Source organism: Capsicum annuum, chromosome 3 (assembly GCF_002878395.1).
Source record: "Capsicum annuum cultivar UCD-10X-F1 chromosome 3, UCD10Xv1.1, whole genome shotgun sequence".
NCBI classification, from domain to species: domain Eukaryota; kingdom Viridiplantae; phylum Streptophyta; class Magnoliopsida; order Solanales; family Solanaceae; genus Capsicum; species Capsicum annuum.
In genome coordinates, this window is record NC_061113.1 from 270,255,885 (window position 1) to 270,283,699 (window position 27,815).

The following is a 27,815-nucleotide window of genomic DNA, read 5'->3' on the forward strand; positions in this document are numbered from 1 at the left end:
CTTCAAAGAAGACAACAATTTTTGAGGATAGCCAAAAGTACATTTGAGTTTCAATTAAGGAATAACATACAGAAGAAGAAGTTGCTTAGTCCTGAAAAAATGATGGCTGACCTAATGTACTTTAACATTAATTACTGGTGCAAGCTTTACTTCAACACTGAAGTGAAATGTGATTCTGTAGATAACAATATGTTTGAGTGTTTAAATGCATGGATCTTACTAGCTAGGCACAAGACCATCATTACCATGCTTGAAGAAATTAGAGTAAAGATGATGACAAGAATAGGCACTTTAAGGGAGTTTCCAAGTACTTGGAAGTCCAACTACTCTCCAATGTGTTTGAAGGTTTTAGAAGAAAACATCAACAGGTCTATAGATTGTACCATTTAGTTTAATGGAGTTACTGGTTTTGAAGTGAAAGAAGGACTTTGTCAGCACAAAGTTGATATTATCAAGAGGACTTACAGTTGTATGGTGTGGCAGTTAAAGGGGATATCATGTGCACATGGTGTGGCTGCAATATTGTTCAAAAAGTACCCTCTATATGAATATATTGACAGCTGCTACAGTAAGGACATATATTTGAGGACTTACGCCAATGTTCTTGAACCACTTACAAACATGGAAATGTGACCAGTTTCTTCAAACATTGCTGTTGCACCACCTGAAATCACAACCTTGCCAGGTAGGCCAACTAAGAATAGGAAGAAAGAAGTTGGGGAAACAAAGAAGTCAGGAAAATTGCCTAGAACTGGACTAGCAATGACATGTAGTGTGTGTCATGTCAGAGGCCACAACAAAAGAAGGTGTCTACATATAACACCATCAGCAGAAGTAGAACCAAATGCACCATCAGTAGAAATAGCTACTGGGTCAGGCAGGGAAGAGGCAGACCAAAGGTAATTTTATTCACTTGAATCCATTATGTTATAAAAGTATTCTAATTGTTTACATTTTTTTTTAATTTGTAGAAAACTCCAACAGAAGCAACTACTGCTGCTCCACAAGCAAAAAATAATGATTCAGGCAGGGAAAGAGGCAGACCAAAGGTAATTTTTTCACTTGAATCCATTATGTTATATAACAGTATTCTAATTGTTAACATTCTTTTTTAATTTTTAGAAAACTCCACCAGAAGCAACCACTGCTGCTCCTCAAGGAAAAACTAATAGTTCAGTCAGGGGAAGAGGCAGACCAAAGGTATATTATGCTTGAATTTAATTCTAATTTGTTCAATTCATAACATTCCTTTTATATTTATAGAAAACATCATCAGAAGCCATTACTGAACCTCCACAAGAAAAAAAAAGAAGAGGGAGACCCAAAAGAACAATTTCAGTAGGTGCTATTGCAACTCCTCTACCTATAGCACCTCCAGTACCTACTATATTTTCAACATCCTCTTCTGCGCCTCCTGATTTTTGTCATCATCTTCAATAGTTGGAACTACAAAAAGAGGAATAGGTAGTGATAGGGAAAAAACAGGTCCATTCAAAAGGCAAAGAGTAGTAGGAATGGGTGTGTTCAAGCTGAAAATGGCTTCAAAGTCCTGAATATATATCTCTTATTTTGTTATATCATAAGTAGATTATGAGTCATTGTTATATGTTGCTTTTTTATCCTTCTTTGTAGCCTGGCATGCCTAGCAGTAAGATATACTCTACTGGTCAAGCAAAGGTTGCAAGATCAGCTGATGTAACTGGTGACATTGGTTATGCACCAAGTAGTACCACTAAATTAAAATGGAATGGCAAATCAGCAATCTCAACCAGAAAACTACAACAACTTAAAGAGAATAGAAGAAAGAAGACAGTGGGAAGTAGTTCACACCATTCAAGTCGACATAGCACTTCTTCACAGTCTAAGATGCCATGAAAATTGTAGTGATGTTGATGTATTTTAAGCAGTGTTTTAACTTAGTCAAGTTGACATGAAAATAATTTCATTTTGTTGTTCGAAAAACAATTTACGCACTGTATTTTGTTGATGAATGTTGCCTAATGATTAAGCATTATGAATGTAAATTTATTTTGGTATGAATGATGGTGTTGTATAAAGTTGAAATGTTTTGTTGATGTCATTAGGCATTATTGTTGTGGTGTTTAATTGCAACACAATATTGTCATTACACGATCTAAGTGTAAGCAATAGCAAAGAAGTAGCACAATGCTTTGCATAAACAACATTATCATTACACGATTTTGTAAGCATAAACGATAACATGACGGCAACACAAGACACAACTTTTCAAGTGTAATCAATATCATAGAAATAACACAAGACACAACAAGTGTAAACAATAACATAGGAGCAATATGTGACACAATTTTGTAAGTGTAAACAACAACATACCAATAACACAAGACACAATTTTGAACGTACAAACAATAACACAACAACATTAAAACAAACATCTGAAGTAGACTAGGCAAAAGACACTATAACAAAACATAATCCGATATATTTAGAGAGAGGTATACAAAATTTACACCATAGTAGACCAGATCTAGCAACTACTTTCAGTTCATTTGTTGCTGATGAACATAGCAACAACACAAATCAAAATAAATAAAAATATCTTCCTATTGAACCTACACTATCTCCATCTTTCATTGAGCCTCTTCTCCCGTGTCAAGTTATCAATTTGTACCTGTTTAAGCCATAAATCTTCTTCCAACTCATTGATTTTGTTCACTAATCTTGGAATGATAAAATTTGATCTTGGATCCACTTTTTCTTTGTTCCTTCATAGAAAAAAATTACATTTTTGAGACTGAATTTTTTTGTAAAAATCAGTAAATTAACATAATTTGAATATAAAGTGACAATAAAATACAATGCGAAATATATACACCATAATAGGAGTAAGACCAAAATCTTCTTCCCGGATTTGACTTCGACCATGAAGTTTGCAAGTCAAGCAAGATACCATGCTCGCATCTCACAACAGCATTGAGCATTGGGTTTGATTCATCCATACAAAGCTTATTCAATTTTGAATTTGTCATTTCATGAATTCCGACAAAATCGATCATCAAATTACAAACCCTAAATTAAGAGTTGAACCAAATTACACAACAAAGCTCCAAGAATTCACGTAGAAATTGGGATTAAAAGCTAAAACTTAGGTTAAAGAAATAAAAAGAATGAAAGAAGATGAAGGTAGTAGGTGATCAAAGAGAAGAGTAATATAAAGAAGAGGAAATGAACGTTGCAAGCCATTTTTCATGATTTATTTTTTCAAAATATCATTTAATGATGTGTATTATACAGGTGGAAGGCTAAAATCTTCAGTTTGAAGTTGTTGGGACTAAACAAACGCGCCTAGAAGGGGTATTCTCACCTTTCTTGCTACATCAGCATTTGGAAGGGTAATAAATACATGAAAAAATAGTTGAGGAGGGTGATAGGACTCCCGTGAAGATTAAGTGTGTAGTAGAGATTTTGGGCAAAGCCTGAAGGGTCTTTTGGCCATTTTCTCCTATAAAATTAACATACACACACTGAAAAAACATAAAATTTGAAACCAACTAGTTGAACTTGTTCTATTATACTCTTTCTTTTCATCCACCAATTTTTTTTTCTTATTTTTCCCCCTCTTTTTTGTATTGAATTTATTTTTATTTTTTTCTATTTCTTCTTCTTCTTATTAATTATTTACCTCGTCTTTAATTTTTTATTTTATTTTCTCCATGTGTTGTTGGTTATCACAGGGAGAATATATAGTTACCCAAATTGAATTTTTATGTTTTTTTTTAGAAAGACTTGGAAAGAATATATAGTTACCCCAATTTCTATATATTTTCAGACACCATAAAATTGTTGATATACCTATTTCTATATATTTTAGGCATCATAAAATTATTGACACCAATTTTTATATATTTCAGACGCCATGAAATTATTATTATTGATAACCAATTTCTATATATTTCAGACACCATAAAATTATTATTATTGATACACCGATTTATAGATAGTTCAAACATCATGAATTGTTATTATTGATACACCGATTTCTAACTATTTCAGATACCATAAAACTATTGATACATCAATTTCTATACAATTCATGCACCCTAGAATTATATATACACTAATTTATATACAATTCATGCATCATAAACCTATCGGACACCATAAAACTATTGATACACCAATTTTTATACAATTCATGCACCATAAAATTATAAATACACCAATTTCTATGCAATCTATGCACCATAAAATTATAAATACAACAATTTCTATACAATTTATGCACCATAAAATCATTGATATCCTTTCCTGTCGATGTCATCGGACAATTCTCGAAACTTGTCAAAATTTATGTTTCAATTTAACATTGCTTCACATGTTGTCTTCTTCCTCTTCCCTTTACCGCCGGCTTCACGGCATCTTCGTCGGAAATCACAAAGTCACACATCAATGGCAACATATGAACTTAAGAATGGAAATTCACCAACTTATCAATTGAAAATGGTAGAACAAAGTCTTTTTGACGTAGAAAAACCTCTCCGCATATACATATAAACGCAAACAGAAAAACGAGATCGAAATTCATATTCCAATTTAGCGCCGCTTCACATGTCGTCTTCTTCCTCTTCCCTTTACCGCCGACTTCACGGCATCTTCGCCGGAAATCAAAAAGTCACCGGTAAGTTCAAAACCGACTCAAAACTTTTGAGAACTGTGTTGAATTGAACGATTCCAAATTAAAACTCGGTGGAGAAAAGTTTATGAGATTAGGAGTACAATTTGCCTCTATTTATAGCGCTCTTTCTTGTAGTATATTCCGTAGAAGATTTTGAATTCACCATTTTTGCATTCTATTGATGCTCTGAAAATTTTGAGTGAAGAAAATGGTGAGGATAATTTTGTATAATTTTGAGCGAAGAAAATGGTGAGGATTGCCAGTTCACTAATAAAAATTAAAGTTATCAGATGTAGTAAAGAAGAATCTAGAAGTAAATAAAGATACGATAAAATATAAAAACTACCGTAAAAGGATAAAGACGTATACCATAAATTCAGCCAATTTACCTAAATTAATTCTCAAAATATATATTTTTCCTTAATTTTCGGATGTGCAATTTTAAAAACAAAGAATACTATTTTTAGTAGATGATAGATTTTGTAAATAAAAACTACATTCTGTAAATAAAAAATAATACTGGTAGATTTTGTAATATAGACTCTAAATTTATATATTTATATAATTTTCCCTTTTAAAAAGGGTAACTTACATAAATCCCTGAATCTTTAAGTAATATTACATAAAATCTCGATTATTTTGTTAATTATATGCTATCCCGATTTTTGAAATGGTGATACATATATTATAAGGTGATACATATAAAAAATTGATACATTTGAAACTGAAAAAGATATTTATTTAAGGAAATAATAGATTCTATTTTATTCATTATATTCTTTTACTTAAGAAATATATCTAATTTTTCTCTTCTTTTTTTTAGATTTAATTTAGGTGTTTTAATTATGTTTTTTTTTTCGTCTTTAATTATGAAAGATATGTTTTTTTTCCTCTTTTCCCGTCTTTAATTTCGTCTTTAACTTTAGTCTGCTCTTTTTAGATTTAATTTTAATTATGTTTCAATTCTGCTTTTAGTTTTTTTTTTTAATATTATTACTTTTGTTTCCTACATTGACTACACCATTTCCTTTCATTAATAACATATGAATCACCCAATAATTGAAATAAATAATTGCATCTATCATATGAATCACTATAATACTATATATATCACCCATTAATATCATATGAATCACCTAATAATTGAAATAATAATTATATCTACCATATGAATCACCATAATACCATATATATGAATCACTCAATAATTGAAATAAATAATTGTATCTACCATATGAATCACCATAATATAATATGTATCACCCATTAATATCATACGTAAGTATTACTGATTGGTTATGAAGTACGCTGAGTGTTGGTGTCCTAAAACTGGCTATAATGTGCACTTGAGCCTTGAGTTAATTTAAGTTTGCTTTGCCTTACCTACACTGCGCAAGTCCAGAACTTATTTTTGGGCTTTAAGCACTGTTGATAGAGTATTATGTTATTAGCCCAAACCATTTCCTCAACTAAGGCCTGAGCCCAGGCCTGTTTTATCTACTGTGATGTATGTATGGAATATACGACACAGGTAGATTCGTTGAGTGATCATGTTGTGTAAGTCCTAGTTGGACATCCAATTGCTTCATTTTGAATTATTTGGAGAATACAATGCCTAATACATATCGAAAAAAATGGACAACTCAATCTCTACACTATTGCTGCAGTTTCATCATGTTCCAAACTGAACGTCGTCTTTAATTGTTATAGATGGAAATTGTATAGAGTTTTAGAGTTAATTAAGGAAGAAGAAACAACATCTAGTAGGGTAGAGATAAGTTTCTATTTGTAGAAACAAAGAAAAGAATGATAAAATATGAATTAAGCTGTTGCCACAATTGATATTAACCTTCATGAAAAGTATATATCTAGCAATATTTGGATGAGGGTCAATGTTTGTTGAGGATACCATTCCACAGAATCTAGTTAGATTTATGCATATATTAAGTATGAATGACAGAATTCAATAATTTTGATCTAAAAATAGTATTTATATATAAAATTCACCAATATGTACAAATAATTTATCCAAACGCATATTAAGATGCTTTTTTAGAATTCAAAACCCATAAAATTCAAACTTGGCTAAAATTTTCTCCATAATTTGGCCTTTTGTGTGTATGACTTATATCCTTTAGTGGAAAGCACAATTGCTATTGTCCACATATAATTAATTCCTTTTCTAGCTACTAAGGAAGCCAAAAATATTACATTATGCATATATATCTCATACTATTATCTCTTTGATGCCTTTCTGGATTCGAGCTGTCAGCATATGTCTTCTTATAGACTTCTCCTTTTCCTTACTTTTTCCCACCATGTGCCCTTAATTAGGACCACTTTCATTAACTCAACTCCCTCACCTTATGGGCATTAGCAATACTTGTTTTTTTTTTTTTTTACCAGCAACAACATATCCGATGTATTCTGTTGACAGGGGCGAATTTAGGGTTAGGTGGGATTTTTCGGAATTCGATAATTTTCGTGCGAATTTTGTATTTATATTGAGAAATCTAGTAAATATTTAAGAATTATAAGTTGAGAACTCTTCGTTGTGGGTGAGACCCCTTAGTCATTATATTGAATTTTTATTTTTTTCTAAGAAGCCCACAAATATTAAATTCTAAATGGTGTGTACGACGTAGTCTTGTTCTAATCTTATGAAAATAGAGATATTATTTTCGATGAGCCTTATTATATATCATTTGTATTGTGATAAAAATATAGAAGAGAAACATTATCTTGCCATGATAAAACAATGCTCTATGAAATGATTTTTTGATGATTAAGTTGGACCTATCAAATTGGAAATCAAGATATCCAACAATCACATGACCTCTTTACTAATTACAATAATGTCTATAACACCTTAAAGATACTCAATTGTTTCCATTCTTTTATTATTTTTGTCTATTTCTTCAACTGAGAATGTTGTGTGTCCATTGTCGTAGGTGACAAGAAAAAAAACGAATCTACATACAAGGCGTAAGCATACGCTTAATGGTGCAACACTTTCCGGGGGAACTATATTAGCTTATCTGAAAATGAACAATATCACACCATGCTAAAGTATCTTTGAACTGACATTGCCCATGATTCGAAAAGCTTTACCCATCCAAGATAATTTGAAGATACACAAACACAAATCGAAGCTAGCCAACAGGCTCCGATGGTTATAAATATTCAGATAACGTGAGTAGCACACACTGAATCTCGTAGTAAGTTTACGAGAAATGTAAAACTATGTATATAACAGTAATTATTTTTCAAAAGTAGAATTGAAAAGTGACCAACGAACGTGATTTCTACTCATGAAATCACAAAACACCTTCAAGATAGCCCTATCACACAACATGTGGTTGCCATTCCATTTCAAAATTCAAGTGGCACTTAATCTTTCCTTTTTGCATTTCAACATCTAAATTCTACACTCATTGCCTCTATATATACACACATATAAACTAACCTGCCTTGCTCACAGACATCATATTACAAATTTAACTATTCCTAGCCAAGATTATTTTTTTTTTTTAAAAAAATGTCTAAACTTATAATCTTTCTCTTGGCTACCCTAATCTTGAGCAGCAATGCTGCTGTTCAAGATTTCTGCGTCGCAGACTTAAAGGCACCAGAATCACCTTCTGGCTATTCTTGCAAAAGTGTTACTAATGTAACAGTAGACGATTTCGTTTTTTCTGGGCTTAGTGCTGCTGGAAACACAGCAAGCATTATCAAGGCTGCAGTAACCCCAGCATTTGCGGCCCAATTTCCTGGCCTTAATGGGCTTGGGCTTTCTGCGGCCCGTTTAGATTTGGCCCCAGGTGGTGTTATCCCATTCCACACACATCCTGGTGCTTCTGAAGTTTTACTTGTAACACAAGGCTCAATTACTGCTGGATTTGTTTCATCAGCAAATTCTGTTTACTTAAAAACACTTAAAAAGGGTGATATAATGATTTTCCCACAAGGATTATTGCATTTTCAAATGAGTCATGCTGGATATACTTCTGTGGGTTTTGTGTTTTTTAGTAGCTCTAATCCTGGACTTCAGATAACTGATTTTGCATTATTTGCTAATGATTTGCCAACTAAGTTGGTGGGGGCCACCACATTCCTTGATGAAGCTACAATTAAGAAACTCAAGGGTGTACTTGGAGGCACTAACTAAGAATGTGCTTATTGCGTTTAGCTGTTAATCTTGCTTTTTTCATTCTGTTTTTTTATCAGTATTTTTTCCTTGTTGACAATTGGATTTGGTAATTTGGGTCTGTTGATTTTTTTGTAATTGCTACGGTTTTATCTAAGGTTGTTTTGTATCTTTTAAGTTCTGTTGTTTTGAAATGAACAGCCTTTTTGTCCAACTATGACGAAAGTTACCTGGTACACGAGCCATGTGAAAGTCACAAATTCCTCTCGAGGATTCAAAATGTTAAGATTTATGAGTTCCTACAACAACCTTTAATCAATAGTATAATAATAATTCAGTAAATATTTAAATATACAAGGTTCTAGCAAAGCTATATTGGTTAACATGATGACATGAACCCGTAAACGAATTTCTAGCTCCGCCAATGAAATTCGTTACTTCATGGCATGTACAGTGAGTTTACCGATTAGGACGGCTAGAAAGAATGGTTGCCATAGTTTTAGCATTACCGCGAACCCGTGTCAAATGTATAGCTGATTTGGTAGTTCTAGCCAAAACGAATCCTATTTTGACTATTACCTTCTCCATTACGCAGGAATACCCCCGTTGCCTGGCTTTTGTAGCAAATTCTATTTGTTCTTCGCCGCTTTGAGTTGTGGGGCTTACTTCCTAGCCCCAGTGGGAGTAGTGACTAGCGTTATAGGTTGTTGGGTGGCCAGAAGTGGGGTATGGAGACGAAGGAAATTAGAAAGGAGCTGGATTCCAATTTTATATGGTTAAAAAATGATAGGATTAAGAGTAAAGCACGTCATTACTATTTCTTAATACAACTATTAGCTCCTATGTGACCATCATTATTAACCTCAATTTACGTCATGTATGGACGGACTTCGGTGCAATAATTCATTTTGGTCAACTAGAAACATACTGATGTATCAGCAGTTTTCCACCGTAAACTTTTCTTTCAAGATAATAAATTCACTTTTTAAATACAACTCAACTCCCAAGAGATCTCCAAAATCTTATAATTAAGTTGAAAATCATCTATTAGTCCTGATAATTTTGATCAACAACAAAATGGGCCAACAATAAGTGGGTGCTTGTAACACCAAACTAAGTCTCATGTTGCTATTCGTTAACAGTGACGAATCAGACCCAAATCACGTGGAGTTTCGCCATCTTCGGACTAAGATTAAAACTTACTCTCCGTTTTAATTTGTTTGTCTCTGGTTTTGACTCAGCACAAGTTCAACAAAAAAAGAAAACTTTTGACTTTTGTGTTCTTAAACTAAAGATATGTGAAATGTTTTAAAATATCCTTCAATCTTATGATCTTTAAGATGTGATATGAAAAGTTGGAATTAAAAAGTTATCAAAAAGGGAAAGAGATATTCTTTATTATTTTCTAATTTAAGAACTAAAAAAGAAAAGGCAAACAAATTAGAACGGAAAGAGTAATTAGTTAGCACTAGTATTTCGACGGGAACAAGGAAAACAAAGAGCATCCAGTTTGAGTATCTACTACTGGAAAAGGTGTCCAAAAGAGAACTTTTGTTGATTTTGTAAAGAACTTCCTGTAAAGATTATACTTCATGGTATTGATGATGGTATCTTTTGTACTCGATAAAAAAAAACGTTTATTTTCTTGAATAGAATACTAGTATTATGAGTAGTTTAGAGGTTAATTTTAGCTTTTTGGGGAAACTGCCAAATGTGTGTCAGCCAATAGCCTAGAAGAAGGCAATATCAAACAAAAACAAGATTAGATTAATCAGGGTAATGAAGAGTTTGCCGTCCTATGAAATTTCTAACTCAAAAACTTGTCACCATCCCAGAAATTACATAAATATTTTAGTGTCTCCAATTGTATTGTTTATAAGAATCGTGACACGCCAGAAAATAAGTCAAATAACAGAACGAATCAGAAAAAAGATCACCAGCTTTATGCCTTAAATAAAATAAATAATGTAGTATTCTATAAATGCAACAACATAACTTCCAAAATAACAGCAAACTTGCCTCTTAAATATGCCCCATTCTGTCTCATTCTGCAAGAAAAAGAACTGTTGTTACCATTTGTTTTACTCCCTTTAGCACTTAAAAGACTTTGAATTCACACAACAAATACACATCATAAGCTCTTCTCTAGTCGCATAGTCAATGTTCAAACACCAAAACATCCTCTCCACTCACTCTTCTACCAGATTTTGCGATACAATGGCCATCGACGAATCTGAGCCTAATTCCAACTCCGACTCCATCTCAGAGTGGTTAGCTAGTACTTTATCCGATATTCCATCCTTCCTGGACGAACCCTATAGTTACATCGATGATTTAAATTTCTACGGGGACTCATTGTGGGTTACTGATCAAGATGATCACATTGTTAATCACAACATCATCTTAGATAATACTTGTAACTCATTCAACAACAGCTCCCCAGTCAATACATCGACTAGCAATATCCCTTCAGAGCCCATCATTTTAAATCATCCGCAGCCGTTGGATTTGTCTAAGAAAAGGAAGACATCTAGCTCTGATCATAATCCGAAGGCGTCAAGGAAGAACCAGAACCGTCAGATGAATGAGGCAGAAGATGCTCATGCTGTAGTGGAACCAGGAGTACAACTGAGAAGATCAACAGGACCCAAGAGAGTAACAACAAAATCCACCGGAAATAACAGTAGCAATAAAGAAGGAAGATGGGCAGAACATTTGCTCAACCCTTGTGCTGCTGCAATCACTGTTGGAAACATGAACCACGTGCAACATCTGTTGTATGTTCTCCATGAGCTGGCATCGTTCACAGGCGATGCCAACTACAGGCTAGCTGCTCATGGACTCCGTGCCTTGACACATCATTTGTCTTCCCCTGGCTCATTATCAGCATCCGCTGGAGTTACCAATTTCGCTTCTGCCAATCACAAATTCTTCAGGGACTCATTGATCAATTTCAACGACATAAGTCCCTGGTTCCGTATCCCTAATAACATTGCGAACTCATCTGTTCTCCAAATTATTGGAGAACAGGATCAGCTAAAGAAACTTCACATCCTTGATATTGGAGTTTCTCATGGTGTTCAGTGGCCAACTCTTCTTGAAGAATTGACTCGGAGATCAGGCGGACCACCACCACTGGTTCGCCTAACTGTTATTACGCCCACCATAGAAAACGGAGAACTGAGAGGCACGCCATTTGTGATCGGCCCACCTGGTTATGATTTTTCCTCGCAACTACTATCCTTTGCTAAGGCGATCAACATTAATCTACAGATCAACAGACTGGACAATTTCCCTCTTCAAAATCTCAACTCCCAAGTGATCAATTCTTCCTCTGATGAAACCTTAGTCATCTGTGCTCAGTTTAGACTCCACAATTTGAATCATGCTAATCCGGATGAGCGAACAGAGTTGTTAAAGATATTGAAGAGTTTGGACCCGAAAGGATTAGTTCTCAGCGAGAACAACACAGAGTGTAGCTGCAACAGCTGCGGGGACTTTGCAACGACGTTCTCAAGGCGAGTGGAGTACTTATGGAGGTTCTTGGATTCCACGAGTGTGGCCTACAAAGGGCGTGAGAGCGAAGAAAGGAGGATGATGGAAGAAGAAGCAGCAAAGGCGCTGACGAACACGGGAGAATTGAATGAACGGAAAGAGAAATGGTGTGAAAGGATGAGGAGTGTTGGTTTTGTAAAAGATGTGTTCGGTGAAGATGTCATTGACGGCGCTCGGGCGTTGTTGAGGAAGTATGACAGCAACTGGGAGATGAGGGTGGAAGAGAAAGATGGCTGTGTGGATCTGTGGTGGAAAGGGCAGCCAATTTCATTCTGCTCATTATGGAAGATGTAGCTATTTAGAGTCAAATTGTACTTCCTTATGGCATCTTACTACACTGTTAGACGTGTTTTCATTTGTGTATTTGTAAAGGCAACAAGTCAAAAATCATCAAAGTCTCGTAGCAATTGATGATACATATGTCTCATGCGCCTAAACAGAATAGATGTGGATAAGCAGAATTGACTAAACAGGAATAACACCACGACCAAACGTGTTGAACTTGCTATACTTCAATTAGTTACAGTGACAAGCAAACATTATCTTTCTCCCGCGCCTTACTTGTCAGTCGTCACTTCCCCTCAGTCTTTTGCAGCAAACCGAATGGATATGTAATGGTGGCCAAGGTTCTTGCAATTTAGAGTGACCCTAATACATTGGATTGATGCTATTCATTGAATGTAGATTACATTAACTTGTCTTATCACATCTACGAGAGTACTTCTTGATGCTTGAAACTCCCATTAGCAGTTCATTAATTATTTACAAACAGTGAGGCAGTACAGAGATAACATAAATAGAGAGCAGCAGGGTCAATCAGATGAAACTATTTAGCTTTGCTGCAAGATAAAGGCTTTAATCAAAGCATTGACAGAATCAGGAGACTCAATGTTCGCTGCATGTCCTGTGTTCTTGATTATTTCCAACTTTGCTCTTGGCCCCAGATGCCTACAAGTTAATATAAGTTTCATTACTAAGAATCTAGTAATCCACTACAAAAATCTAGTAGAATTGAATTATTGAAAATACCTTTGCAACTGGTGGCCGAACATAAGAGGGAAGACTCTGTCTTTATCACCCCAAATAAGCAGAGTTTCCTGTGCACACCAAATCAAGCAACCAATAATATTTTCTGATTAAATTGTCAATAGAATGATTTCACGACCATGAAACTTTTGCTATTAATTATATGGAGAGGATTTTGACCTGATTTAGGAGAGGCCATTTGCAATCTGTATGGTCAGACAGCAAGTGATGTACTAGCTCTTGCTTCTCCTTCAGGTAAGTCCTACTTATCATCTTCAAAAAATACAGGAAGAACATCAAGAGAGACATATCTGTAATCTTAATTTGTAAATACACCGGATCAAAAGCATTTATGTAACATATACATAAATGCATGTCATTAGATAGTCCTTTCAATATAAGGAATATTCCATGCATGTAAAAATACATACGCACCTTGAGACATGGTTAATTAGTAGTATAATCTCATTTAATTGCTTAACTATGATGAGTTAAAAACATGTGAGGTAAACAACAAATACATCTATCTTCTGTTGCATGTATTTTCAGTAAACGTAAATCTATCACTTGAAAGTGTGTGTCTAAATTAGCAACATTTTAGTGAAGAATGATGAGGAACTTACATCAATGAATTCCTGGAGAAAATAATCAGGAGCCCACCTGAAAGGGTTGTACTTGTAAATTGACAAGTTGACCAGCACATGCAGATCTTCAGGTTTAGCCGGTATCAACAATTCAACGGGATCTCTCCCTATCTTGTTCAACTGTTGTTCCTTCTGTTCCTTTGTGCACCCAACTCCACTACTCAATATCACAACTTTCTCCACCATTTCAGGATACATCTCCGCCATTCTATACCCCACAAATCCGCCATAACTAATCGCAAACATCGAACAGCTCGTCACTCCAAGCCCCTTCAACCCTTCCACCACGCATTTCGCCTGAAACTCCTCACTCCTTTCCTTCCTAGTCGTATACGATTTTCCGAAGAATATCAGATCAGGAACGTAGAGATTGAACGACTTCGCAAGTGATTTGACCTGGTACATGAATTGCCATTTAGCATCACCGCCGTAACCGTGGATGAGGACGAGGTTAGGTTTGTTAAAGCGACGGTGACTGGGTGCCCAGAAATGGATGGTGGTGTGATGGTCTAGATCGAGGGTGCATGGTGAGAGATTGGAGAAGCGGAATAAGAGGGAAATGTAGGCGTCGATGAAAGGAACGAAGAGAGGGAAAGGGCGTTTGAAGGTGGGTAATAATGGGAGGCCAGAGAGTAACCATTGGAAAAGGGTGATGATAACGGAGAGATGGAAGGATAAGAGGTTGTGGATGCAGAGGCGCAGAGTCTCCATAACGTACTGCCTGCCTCTTCCACAGGATCAGCCAAGCCTAGCTCATACTAATATATAAATAGTTAATACTATTCCCTCTCTCTCAACTCCCTTCTTTTTTAGTCTCTCTTGTCTAAAATAATTGACATATTTCATATTTAATTGACTACTTTCATTATTTTTAGATTCCAAACTATATTACATAAATTAAGATAGATGGAGTAACAAACTTCATTTTTTTTCCCTTAAATTCTATAATAAATAAAGAATTTAAATTTTGTGAATCGTCAGTGTACAAAATATTTTGCACGATCTGGTAAACTAAAATTGCTATTGCAGGTTACCTAAATTTTTTTTTTTTTAATGTAAATAATTGGGTAGCCTGCAACAGAACTTAAATTTACAAATTAAATCAAACTACGTACGAACACATAAATTAAGATAAGATGGTAATAAACTTAATTTGTATGTATGACATGAAATCTTGGAGTAACATGCAGGGGGGATATCGCATCACTATTAAACTTCATTATTGGTGCTCAATTTTTTCACGTAATTTTTAACTATAGATAGTGTATGTAGTATATATATAAACTGGACTCAATAAATTCTGTGGATTCTTGCCGCATGTACTGGTGACATGGCAGTGTTTCATCACCTTGGTATCTGTGTCATTAGAGCTGTAAGAGTAAATAAGATTCCTTTTGGACACTGAAAAATATGGGTAATTTTTTGTTTTCGGAGCACAGATGAAACGTGTAGAAAATAAAATGATCATGTAGGCATTTTTGCTCAAAGATGGATGGAGAATCTGCAATATTATATTCCATGGAGTGGGGTAGAAGTAGAACGATCTAACGACCCATTATGCGTGAATTCACTTGGAGATCAATCAAGTATAGCATGAATCCTATGGAAGAAATAAAAAATGAACTGCAATTTGCAATATGACACAACAGAATTTGACTTATTATTGTGAAGATCGAGCTGAACATGAGGAATCATGTTATATTAAAAATATATTGATTTTGTCCATGCGTGAGTGATTTTGATTTATGAGTAAGAAATCGACGTGAAAATGTATATAAGAGACAAAGGCTGTAGGGCCTCTTGGGGTTGTTGGGTTTTTTCTTTCTCTTCAAAAATAATACTCCTATGCAATTATCAGTGAAGCTTCTGGTAGAGGTGGAAATGTTTAGTTATTTATAATATAAGAAGTTTTATATCAAGGGTGAAAATACTTTACTTTTAAATTGGGATTTTGCAACACAAAATTCATAGTAGAGAACCTTCAAATTGAATGAATACTGAGCACCAAGTGAGAAACAAAAAATAATACTAATATCCAATTTGAGGAGCTTTATTGCAATTGACTTAATTTGAGTACAAGTAGAGTAATTGTTCAACAATATATTTTCTCATAGTTAGGACAATAAATGAAAGAAGGAAATAACTAATTCCTAATTCCGAATAAAATGCTGCAATAATTGTTGAAATATTGTAGAAATCTTGGAAATTCTCTAGCTTGAGGCATGCCCATGGCATTATCTTCAAGGATATTTTACCAATTAAAGTGAATCACCCAGGATTCAACAAACAGTTCTAGTAATAAACCTTGAGTCAGAAACTAAAAAAGATTTATTAAATTGGTAGAAAATTCAGCACACTGTGGGATAAATAATTCTTGTTCTATCTCACACTCCCTTTCTAGAGTTGAAAGTGTATACATATCTATATTTATATCTATATTTATATTTATAATTTATAATATATTAAAAGTGTGAAGACCTTAGAAAAGTGAATGAAACTTTTTGCCCTTTATTAAAACACTCCGCTTTAGACAAAATTGTCTTTTCACATTTTTTCTACAATTATTGTATCATTATATACAAAATATCAACTCCTAAAGTATATGGGAAGAGTTCTAAAATACATGGTATAGAAAGTATATATGATAAGATCTAATTAATGTAGACTCCTAAAATATATATCTTGGGAGTTTTCTTTTAACATATATAAATAGTAGAAATATTATTATTTCTAAATATTAGAAAAAAATTTAGAACACCTAAAACAAAAGATGGATATTAGGAATTAATTCCTTTTAAAAAGTACACAATTTTAAAAGACAAAAAGTCCCATGAGTATTTTTTTTAAGGTCTTTTCTTATATAAAAAAAAAATTATGATAGGTAGTTAAACTTTTATTTATACCAAATAAAATTTTGATTTAAATTTTTGTCCAAATAAATTTTGGTTATTGAAATTTTCCTTATTTTGAACAAATTCTAAATTTTAGAATTTCGATCTCAGCTTTAGATTAAATCATCTTTTCACTATTTTTTTAATATTTAAGAGTTGAAAATTAATCAAATATTTATAGTAAAACTTTTTTTACTAGAAGTCATCATCATAATTAATGACAACTAATATATTTTTCATTAGTTTAAAATTGTAAATCAACTAAAGTTGATTTTAAGAAGATCTGAAAATTTTAGAAAGAAATATGAAAGCATTATAATAAGAAAAATATAAGAAATATCAAATTTCTAAAAGTTTCAACTAAGTAATCAAAGATTTTCTAAATATTTAACTTTAAAATAAGAAAAATTTTAAATATAAAAAAGAAAAAAAAAATCCCCCCCCCCCCCCCCCCCAAGCACTTAAACTTATTTACTCCCTTAACATCTTTAAAGTGACTTATTTTCACCCCTCAAAACTGAATTACACTCTTACAACGGAGAGTGTGTTACACTCGCTTACACATCAATGTCATGTCAATGCCACGTTGGAGCCACGTAAGAAATTACTATTTTTTTTAAATTAATCCCTCCCACATTATTTTTATATATATATTTTCAAATAACAAATATATATACTATTTTATTTATATAAATATATATTTATTTATATGTATATATATTTATATTTATATATACATATTTATATATATTAAATAAAAAGTGCACCCTCTACCCTCATTTTCTTTCTTCTTCACACCCCCAAGCCATCCTGCGCACCTCGCCTCTCTTTACGCCCCCCCCCCCCCACACCAGTTCTCCTCCCCGATCAAACTCACCCCACCTCCATTGTTTTTCAATTTTCCTCCATTAACAACCTCTCATCCCACCTTCAATTTCAATTTTCCTCCCCGCCCCCTCTATTTCTTTCTCATCTTCCAGCCAACCCCCATCCCCACCTCCAATTTTTTTTTTCATTTTCCTTAATTAACACCATTAGAGAACAATCACAAAAATATCAAATTAAATTTTTTTTTTTCATTAAATACCATCTCAATCTTCAATCAAACTTTCTCAAGTTTTCAACCACCAAATTCACCCTTGAAGATGTAAACATAAATAAAGAATAGAGAAGGAACAATGTACTTTAAAAATAAAAGTTACAAAAATTTCTTTCAGTTTTGTTATTCTTTGAACTGAATTAATGAAACAATTTAATGTCTTCAATTTCTTCGTTGGAGAATGTACTAATGGAGAAAAATGAAAAAAAAAAAATGGAGGAAAGTGTTATTGAAGGATGTGTTTGAGATTGTTAATGGAAGAATTAATTATTGTAGAAAATGGGTGTTGTTGTTTGTTGATGTATTAGAGAATAAAATGGTGTTGGTGTGGGTGTGGGATGTAGGGGTGTGGAGTGGGGATGAGAGGTGATGGGGGGTGAGGGTATTGAAGAAGAAAGGAGTATTTTCTTTTAAATATATATCTCTCTGTGTATGTGTGTGTAGAAGAAGAAAATCTGAAACGCGCCCTTTTGTTTTTTTAAATGCGACGTCAGCATTAGAGGGAAAATAATTCACTTTAAAGATGTTAAGGGAATAAATAAACGAAAGTTAAATTTAAGTGTTAAAGTGAGTTTGGAGGACAAGTTCAGGGGGGGGAAAATGTCTTTTCTCTATAAAAAAAAATAACGTACTACAAATATGGTTCAAATCGATGTGTTTCTCTTAGTCTCTAACATAATACAATTATGTTCAAATCTCAAAGTAACGGTCCATTAAACACTTAAACTTCTGATGGTAAAATATATATGTGTTTACAATAAAATATAAGTTATGTTTACATTATTATATTAAAGTGTGAAAGATTTGGATTTTCAGTGATTTGAACTTTTTGCACGTCATTAAAAACATTTGCAATAGATAAAATTTTTAATTTTAAATAATCAAAAATTACACGTGCGGTCAAACTAGTAATATAAAGAAGCTGGTAGCAGCCATATCAATGGCAATATTTTCACCAATTTTAATGCCAATAATGGTTCATTTTCTCAACGGATGTTTGACTTCCACTTTTAAAGCTATGGTTGAAAACCATGTCCATGAAATAGGCATTTATACTCTTTAATGGTACTAATAAAGATAGTTACTACTACTTCTGACCAAATGGCCATAATCATAATCATGAAGGCAATTAAATATAGTTAGAATTATTTTTAAAAGCTGCCAATTCAAATTTAATAGAATACACAATTAAATTCTTGGATAAAGATTAATTATAGAAATTCTAAAATATAATTCTTATTCTTTTTGAGATATTAATATTTCACCGATAATAATAATATATCTCTCTTAATCCTTTGTTATTCAGTCTTTGAAGATAAACTACTTCTAACATAGTTTTGAATCTAAAGCCTGTGATTGTGCAATGAAATTATTGAAAATATGGACTGATGTCTTCCAGAATTGAGGCATGCATCTCCTGATATGTCGTTGGGTCCATAAGTAAAGGGTAATAGCATCTTGTTGGTCTGATCCAGCTAAGGATATACTACTATTATTTCCTTCTGTTATGAAACAACAATGTGCAAGCCCATCATCATGTATAATAAAGAATGACATGATTCAGAAGGAATCAAATATGAAATAAAGCTTTCACAAAGATAACACATTTTCTTTAATCATTGACGGGGACGTGAAAGTCATAAACTTATCCCTAGTAATTAAGCGTGAGAACCAACCAAGTGAATTAAAAGATTTGGAAAATAAGGAAGTTGATTTGACCATATATACAACCATGTCTGTCTAATTGGAGCGAAGATACTCGAGCTTTGGGATCTGCCCTGGAGTTGGATTTGGAAAGGACATTGCCCTTTCTAGATGAGTTTTTTGTGAAACTTCTAATTAAGATTAGAGGGGTCTCATTCATCCAAGATTGGACAGCCCGATGGACTAAAACTCTCGTTGTGCGTGACCGACAAGATACTGCTGTTTCCAAGGAGCTACTCAAAGACTCACCTTCTCATTCATCCTAGAATACCAGTCAATATTCTGAATCTGTGATAATCCTCCCGAAAGAATGTGAAAAGAGTTCCCTTTCTTTTTTTCCTCAATCTAGTCGCTTGTGCATGCTAATAGCACAAAAGTAGCCAAGTGAATACTCGCTGCCAGCTCTTTCTCCTTTACACGGTTTTAAGTAAAACAGAATTGTGAACATCTTTTTCAAGGAAAAGTTAAAAAGATCCACTCACATATATACTTTACTTCACCATTCTCCTTCACTTTTTGACTCTTCTTGTTGCCCAAGGATTATTCTGTATAATTAATCTTCTCTCTTTTCCAGGACATGTTTCCCTTTTTGGACGGCTGTTTTCGGTCACTTTTATCATCAAATCCTACACTTTCCACCTACATTCCTCTGATTGCTCATCTTGCTCCTCTATATATTCCTCACACTATGTAACTTAATAATGTAAACTTGAACGATCATCGATCCTATTGACGGTTGATTATTCTCTTGGCACAAACGAGAAATCGACCTTTTGATCAACATGGATAACTATGCTTCATGTTCATACCAATATTCTTCGAACAGAGTAGTAGCTATGGTTCTAGCCCTTGTTTCGGCTATAGTTCTATCGCCATTGTATGTGGATCGAGGAAAGAAAGAGAGCAGTTACTACGAGACGAGATGGAGTTGTGGGGGAATTCTATTGCCTGTGTTACTTGCTGGATTGATTGTTGCAATTAGAAGCACTTGTTCATCGGCATCAGTACAAGGAGGAAGGAGTACATCTTCGGTTTTCGGATCTCCAGGGCCTTCAGCTGTGCTTAGGATTGGGACTTCTTCTTGGGGACTTGCTGGTGTTTTGGTGATGCTCTTATGTGTGCTATCGTGGCAGAGTTCTATGCAACATTACTTGTGGAAATGAATGTCCTTGAATCTATTGGATTGCATTAAGATGATCATGCTTATCGGCTAAATTTGGAGATGATAGTCACTAGAACTGAGTACTGACTACTGTGAGCATGCTGAAACTTGTTTGGATTAGCCTTATCCAAACTTAACCTAGTATATTGTACTTTGTTATCTTCATGAATATTAATGTTTGAATAGATTATTGTTATTTTTCATCGTTGAGAGTACAAAAGAATAAAAACAAAGCATGGTAGCACTTACATAAAATATATATAGAGATAGAACCGAACAAGCTGTAAGCAATGTTGGGTGTATCTGATAACAGTGAGATCACCGTTAAATATCGTTACATAAAAAAACAGAGACAAATTACGGCCCTCCAAACAAGCTGTAAGTAATGTTGGGTGTATCTGAACTGTGATCAACTTTTTTGTAAAAATAACATGACAAATTACAGCCCTTCAAACAAGCAGTAGGCATTGTTGGGTGTGTATCTAAACTGTTCTAACTTTATCCATCCATGTACAGATCCTGGAAAACATGTCGGGCATGATTCAACCATATCAACAACACTATACCTAGTGCGATTCCACAAGTTGGATCTAAAATAAGTAGTACATAGGCCCCGACATTACCGGAAGAGAGGTTGTCTCCGGTAATTTAATTGCAGAAAACAGGAGTATTTAACTTGCACTTTTCATAAAAAGATAAATCCCTCTTTGAGGAAGTAGCACACATTCTTATGAGAGAAAACGAACAAGCATCAAACTGTATAACTGAAAATAAAGGAAATCTTCGTGGCTGGAAAAAAAAGTGCAAAAAAATCAAGAGCTGTAATAAATTAGTTAGCTAATCAATTATATAAACAGAACCAGGACTGTTCTGTACAAATGCTTATCGTCTGTAATTATGTACAAAGTGCAAATCATAAAACTGTCAACTCCTTAGCCCAACTACAGTATTGGCGGCAGCAGCAGCAGGAAGTGGGCTTACACCACGATCATACATTCGCTGGATCTCCTCCCTGTACTCAGTCAAGGACTTATGTCGTATAGCTGGAGTTAGTTCTATAACATCTCCCATTCTTAGCTTGCAGTTGGGGTCACTAACTGGTTCATGGTTCAACCTTGGCCTTAGCTCTTCCTTCAGTGGAAATCCATAAGGCGTCCATCTTGAGCTGCCACGGCCAGCTCTCTCCAACAGATCCTTGACGGTGGAGTTTGCTGCGAATTCTTGTACAGACATCTGCACAACAGAAACAGAGTTAAAAACACACTCAGATAGTTAGCATTTCCAATGACACCATGATTGTCAATTCTTCAAATTTCAGCATTCACAAATAAATAAGTACGGAAGCAAAAATGATAATAGACGGACCTTATCGTTCTCGATCATAATAATAAAAACAGGCCCATCAGTTCCACAATCAGGCTTGCAAGAAAACGGACAATCTTCAGAATGAGCAGGGAATTTGCAAGGTGGCTGAATGGATTCAGTGTGGCCAACAGATGACTGGTCTCTGCTCATTGTCTCACACTGCCAGGTGACAACCCAACGCGCCCACTCCACCATCTGAAGAACAAAAGAGGAGTGTTTGCAGTCATCTTCTTTGTATCTCCAATGAGCAGCAAAGCCATATTCAGCTTGCAAGTGCATCTCTTTTGTTCGGATCTGAACTTCAAGAGGCACCATGCCTTCCCCGAGAACAACTGTGTGAAGAGATTGGTACCTAAAATAACACATTAATATTAGGGGCAAAATCTTAGAAGAAAAAAGAACAGCAGAATCAAGTCTCTCAAGTTGCTTACCCATTGCATTTGGGTTTTGCTATGTAGTCCTTGGATCTCCCAGGTACCTCGCACCATAGCTGGTGAACAACTTGAAGTGCTTTATAGCAGTCTTCCTCAGTTTCAACAATCAACCTTAACCCATGAATGTCGTGGACTTCATCCATATTAAGCTTCTTCCTGTAGAATATGAAAATACTATTACCTCAACTGTGCCCAAGGCAACACCAGTAAGAAAGTAACATGCACAGAAAGCACAAGGCTTCCAAAAGTTTCAATGGTGTGATGACACTTGACGAGTAATTATCATCATATTTAATAGGGTATGATGATAATTACTACATCCCTAAACAGAATTTCTATCTACAAACTACAAGCTCTAAAGAATTGGCTGACTAGCCAAATCCATTGATAAAGAGTATTAAATGAGCAGAGAAATTACTTCAGCATCTTGCAGTAAATGCTGTACAAGCTCTTGTGACGCCCTGAAAGCACATGATAAGAAAGAGATTTATCCTTTAAGGCTTGCTCCAATTTCCCGACGGCAGAGGTAATCATAGCCTCATCAAAAGAATCCATGAGTTTTGAAGAAAGCTCATTGTGCTGATCCGGGTTAAGATGTTTAAAGCATTGATTTTCCAGCTGCTCCTTCCAGGTTGAGATGCCAAGGCGATTAGCAAGAGGAGCAAAGATTTCCAAAGTTTCTTTCGCAAATCTTTGCTGTTTCATCGGTGGTAATGCATCCAAAGTGATCATATTATGCAAGCGATCAGCTAGCTTTACAAGAACAGCCCTGGCATCGGTCATAGCAAGGAACATGGTGTGTAATCGATCTGCCTCAACAGTTTTACTAGCTGTATTGAAGTCCCGCGCAAGCTTGCTCAATTGACTAAGCTTCGACACCTGCAGGAAATGATTCAAGTTAAAGCAAGTGTAACACTTGGGAACGCTCATTGAACGTACACGAATATAGATGCTCGATGGTCCTGTGATCTCTTAACGTTTCACTAATCAAAGATATACTCGAGCCCCGAACTTTCTTAAGCTCAGGAGTAAAAATTATACCCAATTAATCCCATTTGGCCACAAGTAATATTACAATAATTGCAAAGACTGAAGTTCAGTTTTTTGCTAGCATCCACATACGGAATACTAATAAAAGATTCAAAACTTGTTGTGCATAGATAGTACTACTTCAGATGAACTATTGTATTGCCCTCACAAATCTACAACCTTTTTTCAGAGTGAAATGACTACACAAAAATAACCTCAGTTTTGAAATATTCTTTCTAAACTTTAGCTCAACACTCTTTTTTTCAACTTCAACCTACGAACTGTCCAAATGTCTACTAATAAAAATCCTAAAGAAAAGCCAATTATCAACATTTGAGAATTAATTGAAACACCCTTTGCATATGGAAATTAACTATTACAAATAAGACAGGTGTCCATGTTTATTAAATGCCCAAAGTAATGTAACAGTGTCAATAACAGATAGCTTCAGATAAGGAAAACAAGAATAAAACAAGTCAATCTCCATACCCCCTCAACCAAATCAGCGACACCAGCACCTAGCGTCCGGAAAATATAGTCATAAGTGATGAACGTGTCATCAAGTGTATCGTGCAGAAGTCCAGCTGCAACAACCGTTGAGTTAGCACCAATCGTTGCTAGTAAAACTGCAGTCTCAACACAATGCTGTAGATAAGGATCGCCAGTTGCTCGCACCTAGAAAACCAATACATACAATAAGTCAACACTAAAACAACCATGACTAATAGCGAGCGAAATTGGTAAAAGTTAGGCAAAAACAATCACCTGTCCTCTATGTGCTTTCTCAGCCTCATAAAATGCCTTCACCACAAAATCATCATAAAAGATTTTATGCCTCGCTTGTGCACCCAACAGCAAATTTTTAGCATAAGGTTCAGAGTTCGATTCCAAGAACCCTTCCTCCATGTTAAACGTAAGCTCATCCAATAGCCCCGATGAACCAGAATCAACGTCCAGCACCTGAAAAGTCGCCGGATCATGATCAACGCAGGATCCCAAAGCGTGCCTAACAAAACCATTGAACAATCCACCACTCCCAGAGCGAATTGAACAAACATCCCCACCAATTCTCTTCGGAGGACTCCTTGAATATGATCCAATTCCACTACTACTAGTACTACATGAAACAGGTCCTTGAAACACTGAAACTGGACTCTGATGATCCCTTTTCAACGACGAGCCGCGGAACGAGCTGCTCAATTCATCACCTCTATCATGCCACAAAGATCCCAATCCCAAATCCTCAGTACCAGTTGAATAATTCGCCTTCACGGTCGGCGAAGAGAACAGAGACGATAACCCACCAACAATCGATTTCTGAGACGACGAGGTTGTCGACGAGGAAGACGACGTTGATCTACCGTTCAAATCGAAATCATACGAAGCGTGTGAGTGACATTGATACGGCGTGGAACACACACTACTCGGTGGACTTGCGTAAAGTGCTATCGTCGGAACCGCCATGAATCACCAGCTCAAATTCCCAAAATTACCAACAAAGATTCCAAATTTTACACCAATTGCAAACCCTAATTCCTAAAATGTGTACAATTCGAGTCACGTAACAAGGAAATAATCAAATCAAACCTGAATAAATGTATAATAACCTATTAAATCTAAGATTTTTCGAGATAATTATGGTATATACAACAAATTTATGAAGATCTGAGTGATTTTTTTTCACACAAAAAATGGGGAAAGTGAAAAAAAAATAAAATTTTTCACAAAAAAAAACTCCAAAATATTCAAATTAATTTTATTGGAAGAGAGAATTGAAGACACTGGAGAACTGAATTTGACTCTTTTATTTATTTTAGAGAGAATTGTTCTGCTTTCTTCTCCAATTACTCTGAGAAAAAAAAAATTTAATAACACTATTTGCGTTGATATTCTACACACTTTTGCTTCTTTTTATGGTTGCTTAGGGGCCAGGAATACGGAAAGTATAATGACCGGAATAGCCTCAAGATGTCTCTGAAATTACGGGAAATTTCGTGCTTTTAATATGGCGTTTGTTTCTCCGGTTTAGAGTTTTTGATTAATTTATTGGTAAGATCTTTTTCAGTGTATTAAAATTAAGATTATTATTTTAATGTTAGAATTGGATGGATGGAATAAGATGATTAAATTAATGAAAAATAGTGTTTGGATAAGATTTGGGACTGTATTTAGTGTGTCATTTCTCTGCTATTTAGCTAATGATGCATTCATATGAAAATTTAACCCTCTTTGCATCTAGATACTTCCTATGCAAATTTAAATAGTTAAATCCTTATACTAAAAGATAAGGTTATTAGTGTTTAGATTAGGACTAATTAGTATTAGTAAACCATTTAACTATTTACCGGGAACCAGATGCGTCTTTAGTCATGTGTAGCTTTATTAAGTAAAATATTTAACTCAATAATTGTAATTGGATGACTTCATCCAATACTTTTAAACTCGTCTTTCTTTTCTTTTCAATTATTAGTAAGTATTATGACTGCTTCTCTCTTTTTTAAAAGTCCATGGTATTCTATATTCCTAAATTTGAGGTTCTATGTAGTTTTTTATTTTTCATTTTCTGGAAAAAAAAAAAAAAAAAAGCAACTTGGCTATTGTGTTTTCTCTTTTAATTTTTATTTATGTATTTATTTTCTTCTTGCTGTGTGTTGTGGATAAGTGTGTTTAGATCTTTTTTTTTCCCAAGTTGTGAATGGGGGGCCAATATTCAGGATTCCTCTGATGAATCTATTAACAAAATCCAAATCCAAATCCTGATTTAAGAAGATACGATATTAACCGTCGATCTATCGGAGAAAACATAAATGGAAAATCCGAGCCGTCAATTGTCACCCATTAAATGCGGGAATTTCAAAGCGGGTCCCGCGAAAAAAGCAAGTAATTTCGAGGAAACTACAAGGGTAAATTCGATAACATGCTTTTGCGAACTAACAATTCAACGAATCCAACTTGTCCCCGTCTCGATGTTTGCATCTAGAAAGAGTGTTAGGTGTAGCAAGTCGACAAGGACGGGTTCATTTTCGCGACCCGAAAATTGAACCGGTTAATGCAAGGAGGCGTGGAGATAAAATAAATAAAGTTATTTTTAAAATTATTCTATAAATTGAGATGTATATACAAGATAATTTATTTTCATATTATAATTGTGATAAATAATTTTAAAATTAATTTAATATTTCAAATTAAATCATATTAAAATAATTTTATATTTTATCTCAAAACTATTATCTCCTATTCCACGTAAAAACGATTCAAAAGTAGAGTGAGAATGGTATAACGTGGCGTGTAAAATGTAACAGAGAGAAACACGTGGTCAGAAGTGGCAGCGTAACACTTGGACGATATTTTTGGCGGCCATAAGTGTGGCAATCTGACTATTGAATTCGAATTGGAATTGGTTTAGATTCTGAATTTTATGAACAGAGCACGTGTCCAACTTCGAATCTACCAGACTACCTTCAGCTTATTTACTTGTCTCACTCACTGTACGTCAATTTAATTTATGATCAGCCCACTCAAATTAGTCATTTTTTACATATCTTAAATGTTTTTCTTTTTATGCTGGAGTACGGATAGACTTGTAGATTATGGGTGTGTTTGCTATGATGGAAAATATTTTCCTCAAAAATAAATTAATTTTTTATTTATTTTTTCATGTTTGGTTAGTGAGTGAAAAATATTTTTTAAAAAATATTTTATAGTATTTGGTAGGTGAGTAAGGAATATTTTTTAGAAAAATATTTTCTAGTGTTTGATTGGTGAGTGAAAAAATATTTTTTAGAAAATACTACTACTAGCTATTAGTCAGTATATCAATGTCTCTGACAACTCAACAATTTGTAAGAAATAATTTAAACATAACAAATAATATCAATATTGAATTCTAAAATACTACAATCACTAAATTGAAGCAACTATTAATTAGCAAATATAGCAGATACTTTTCAACATTTTGTCAATACAATCTCAAGATACTACGATCAATATAAATATAACGGAACGACAAGCTTATTCAACCTCGTGAAACAAGTTACATCGATGACAAAATGAAATATACAATTAGCAAAACTAACATAGGTAAATTTTTCTCTATGAATATGAA

At 34.3% G+C, this 27,815-nt stretch overlaps 4 protein-coding genes across 4 annotated transcripts; 2 read left to right on the forward strand and 2 right to left on the reverse strand.

Moving 5' to 3' along the window:
• Positions 1 to 7,697: 7,697 nt before the first annotated feature.
• LOC107865791 (auxin-binding protein ABP19a) lies at positions 7,698 to 9,015 on the forward strand. The gene has a single exon (XM_016711980.2). It carries the CDS (start codon positions 8,193 to 8,195, stop codon positions 8,820 to 8,822), a length of 630 nt encoding a protein of 209 aa, XP_016567466.1. The 5' UTR covers positions 7,698 to 8,192; the 3' UTR covers positions 8,823 to 9,015.
• Positions 9,016 to 10,961: 1,946 nt separating this feature from the next.
• LOC107861659 (protein NODULATION SIGNALING PATHWAY 1) lies at positions 10,962 to 13,336 on the forward strand. The gene has a single exon (XM_016706968.2). The coding sequence runs from the start codon at positions 10,962 to 10,964 to the stop codon at positions 12,648 to 12,650; it is 1,689 nt and encodes a 562-aa protein (XP_016562454.1). The 3' UTR covers positions 12,651 to 13,336.
• On the reverse strand, positions 13,000 to 14,852 carry LOC107861660 (2-hydroxy-6-oxononadienedioate/2-hydroxy-6-oxononatrienedioate hydrolase). The gene is made up of 4 exons (XM_016706970.2): positions 14,006 to 14,852; positions 13,563 to 13,655; positions 13,386 to 13,453; positions 13,000 to 13,304 (listed from the first exon to the last, which is right to left on the reverse strand). Exons 1-4 carry the CDS (start codon positions 14,735 to 14,737, stop codon positions 13,187 to 13,189), a joined length of 1,011 nt encoding a protein of 336 aa, XP_016562456.1. The 5' UTR covers positions 14,738 to 14,852; the 3' UTR covers positions 13,000 to 13,186.
• A 6,832-nt stretch (positions 14,853 to 21,684) lies between these two features.
• On the reverse strand, positions 21,685 to 25,575 carry LOC107861661 (probable GTP diphosphokinase RSH2, chloroplastic). The gene is made up of 6 exons (NM_001324818.1): positions 24,476 to 25,575; positions 24,200 to 24,385; positions 23,100 to 23,560; positions 22,679 to 22,837; positions 22,248 to 22,599; positions 21,685 to 22,115 (listed from the first exon to the last, which is right to left on the reverse strand). Exons 1-6 carry the CDS (start codon positions 25,172 to 25,174, stop codon positions 21,807 to 21,809), a joined length of 2,166 nt encoding a protein of 721 aa, NP_001311747.1. The 5' UTR covers positions 25,175 to 25,575; the 3' UTR covers positions 21,685 to 21,806.
• Positions 25,576 to 27,815: the final 2,240 nt, after the last annotated feature.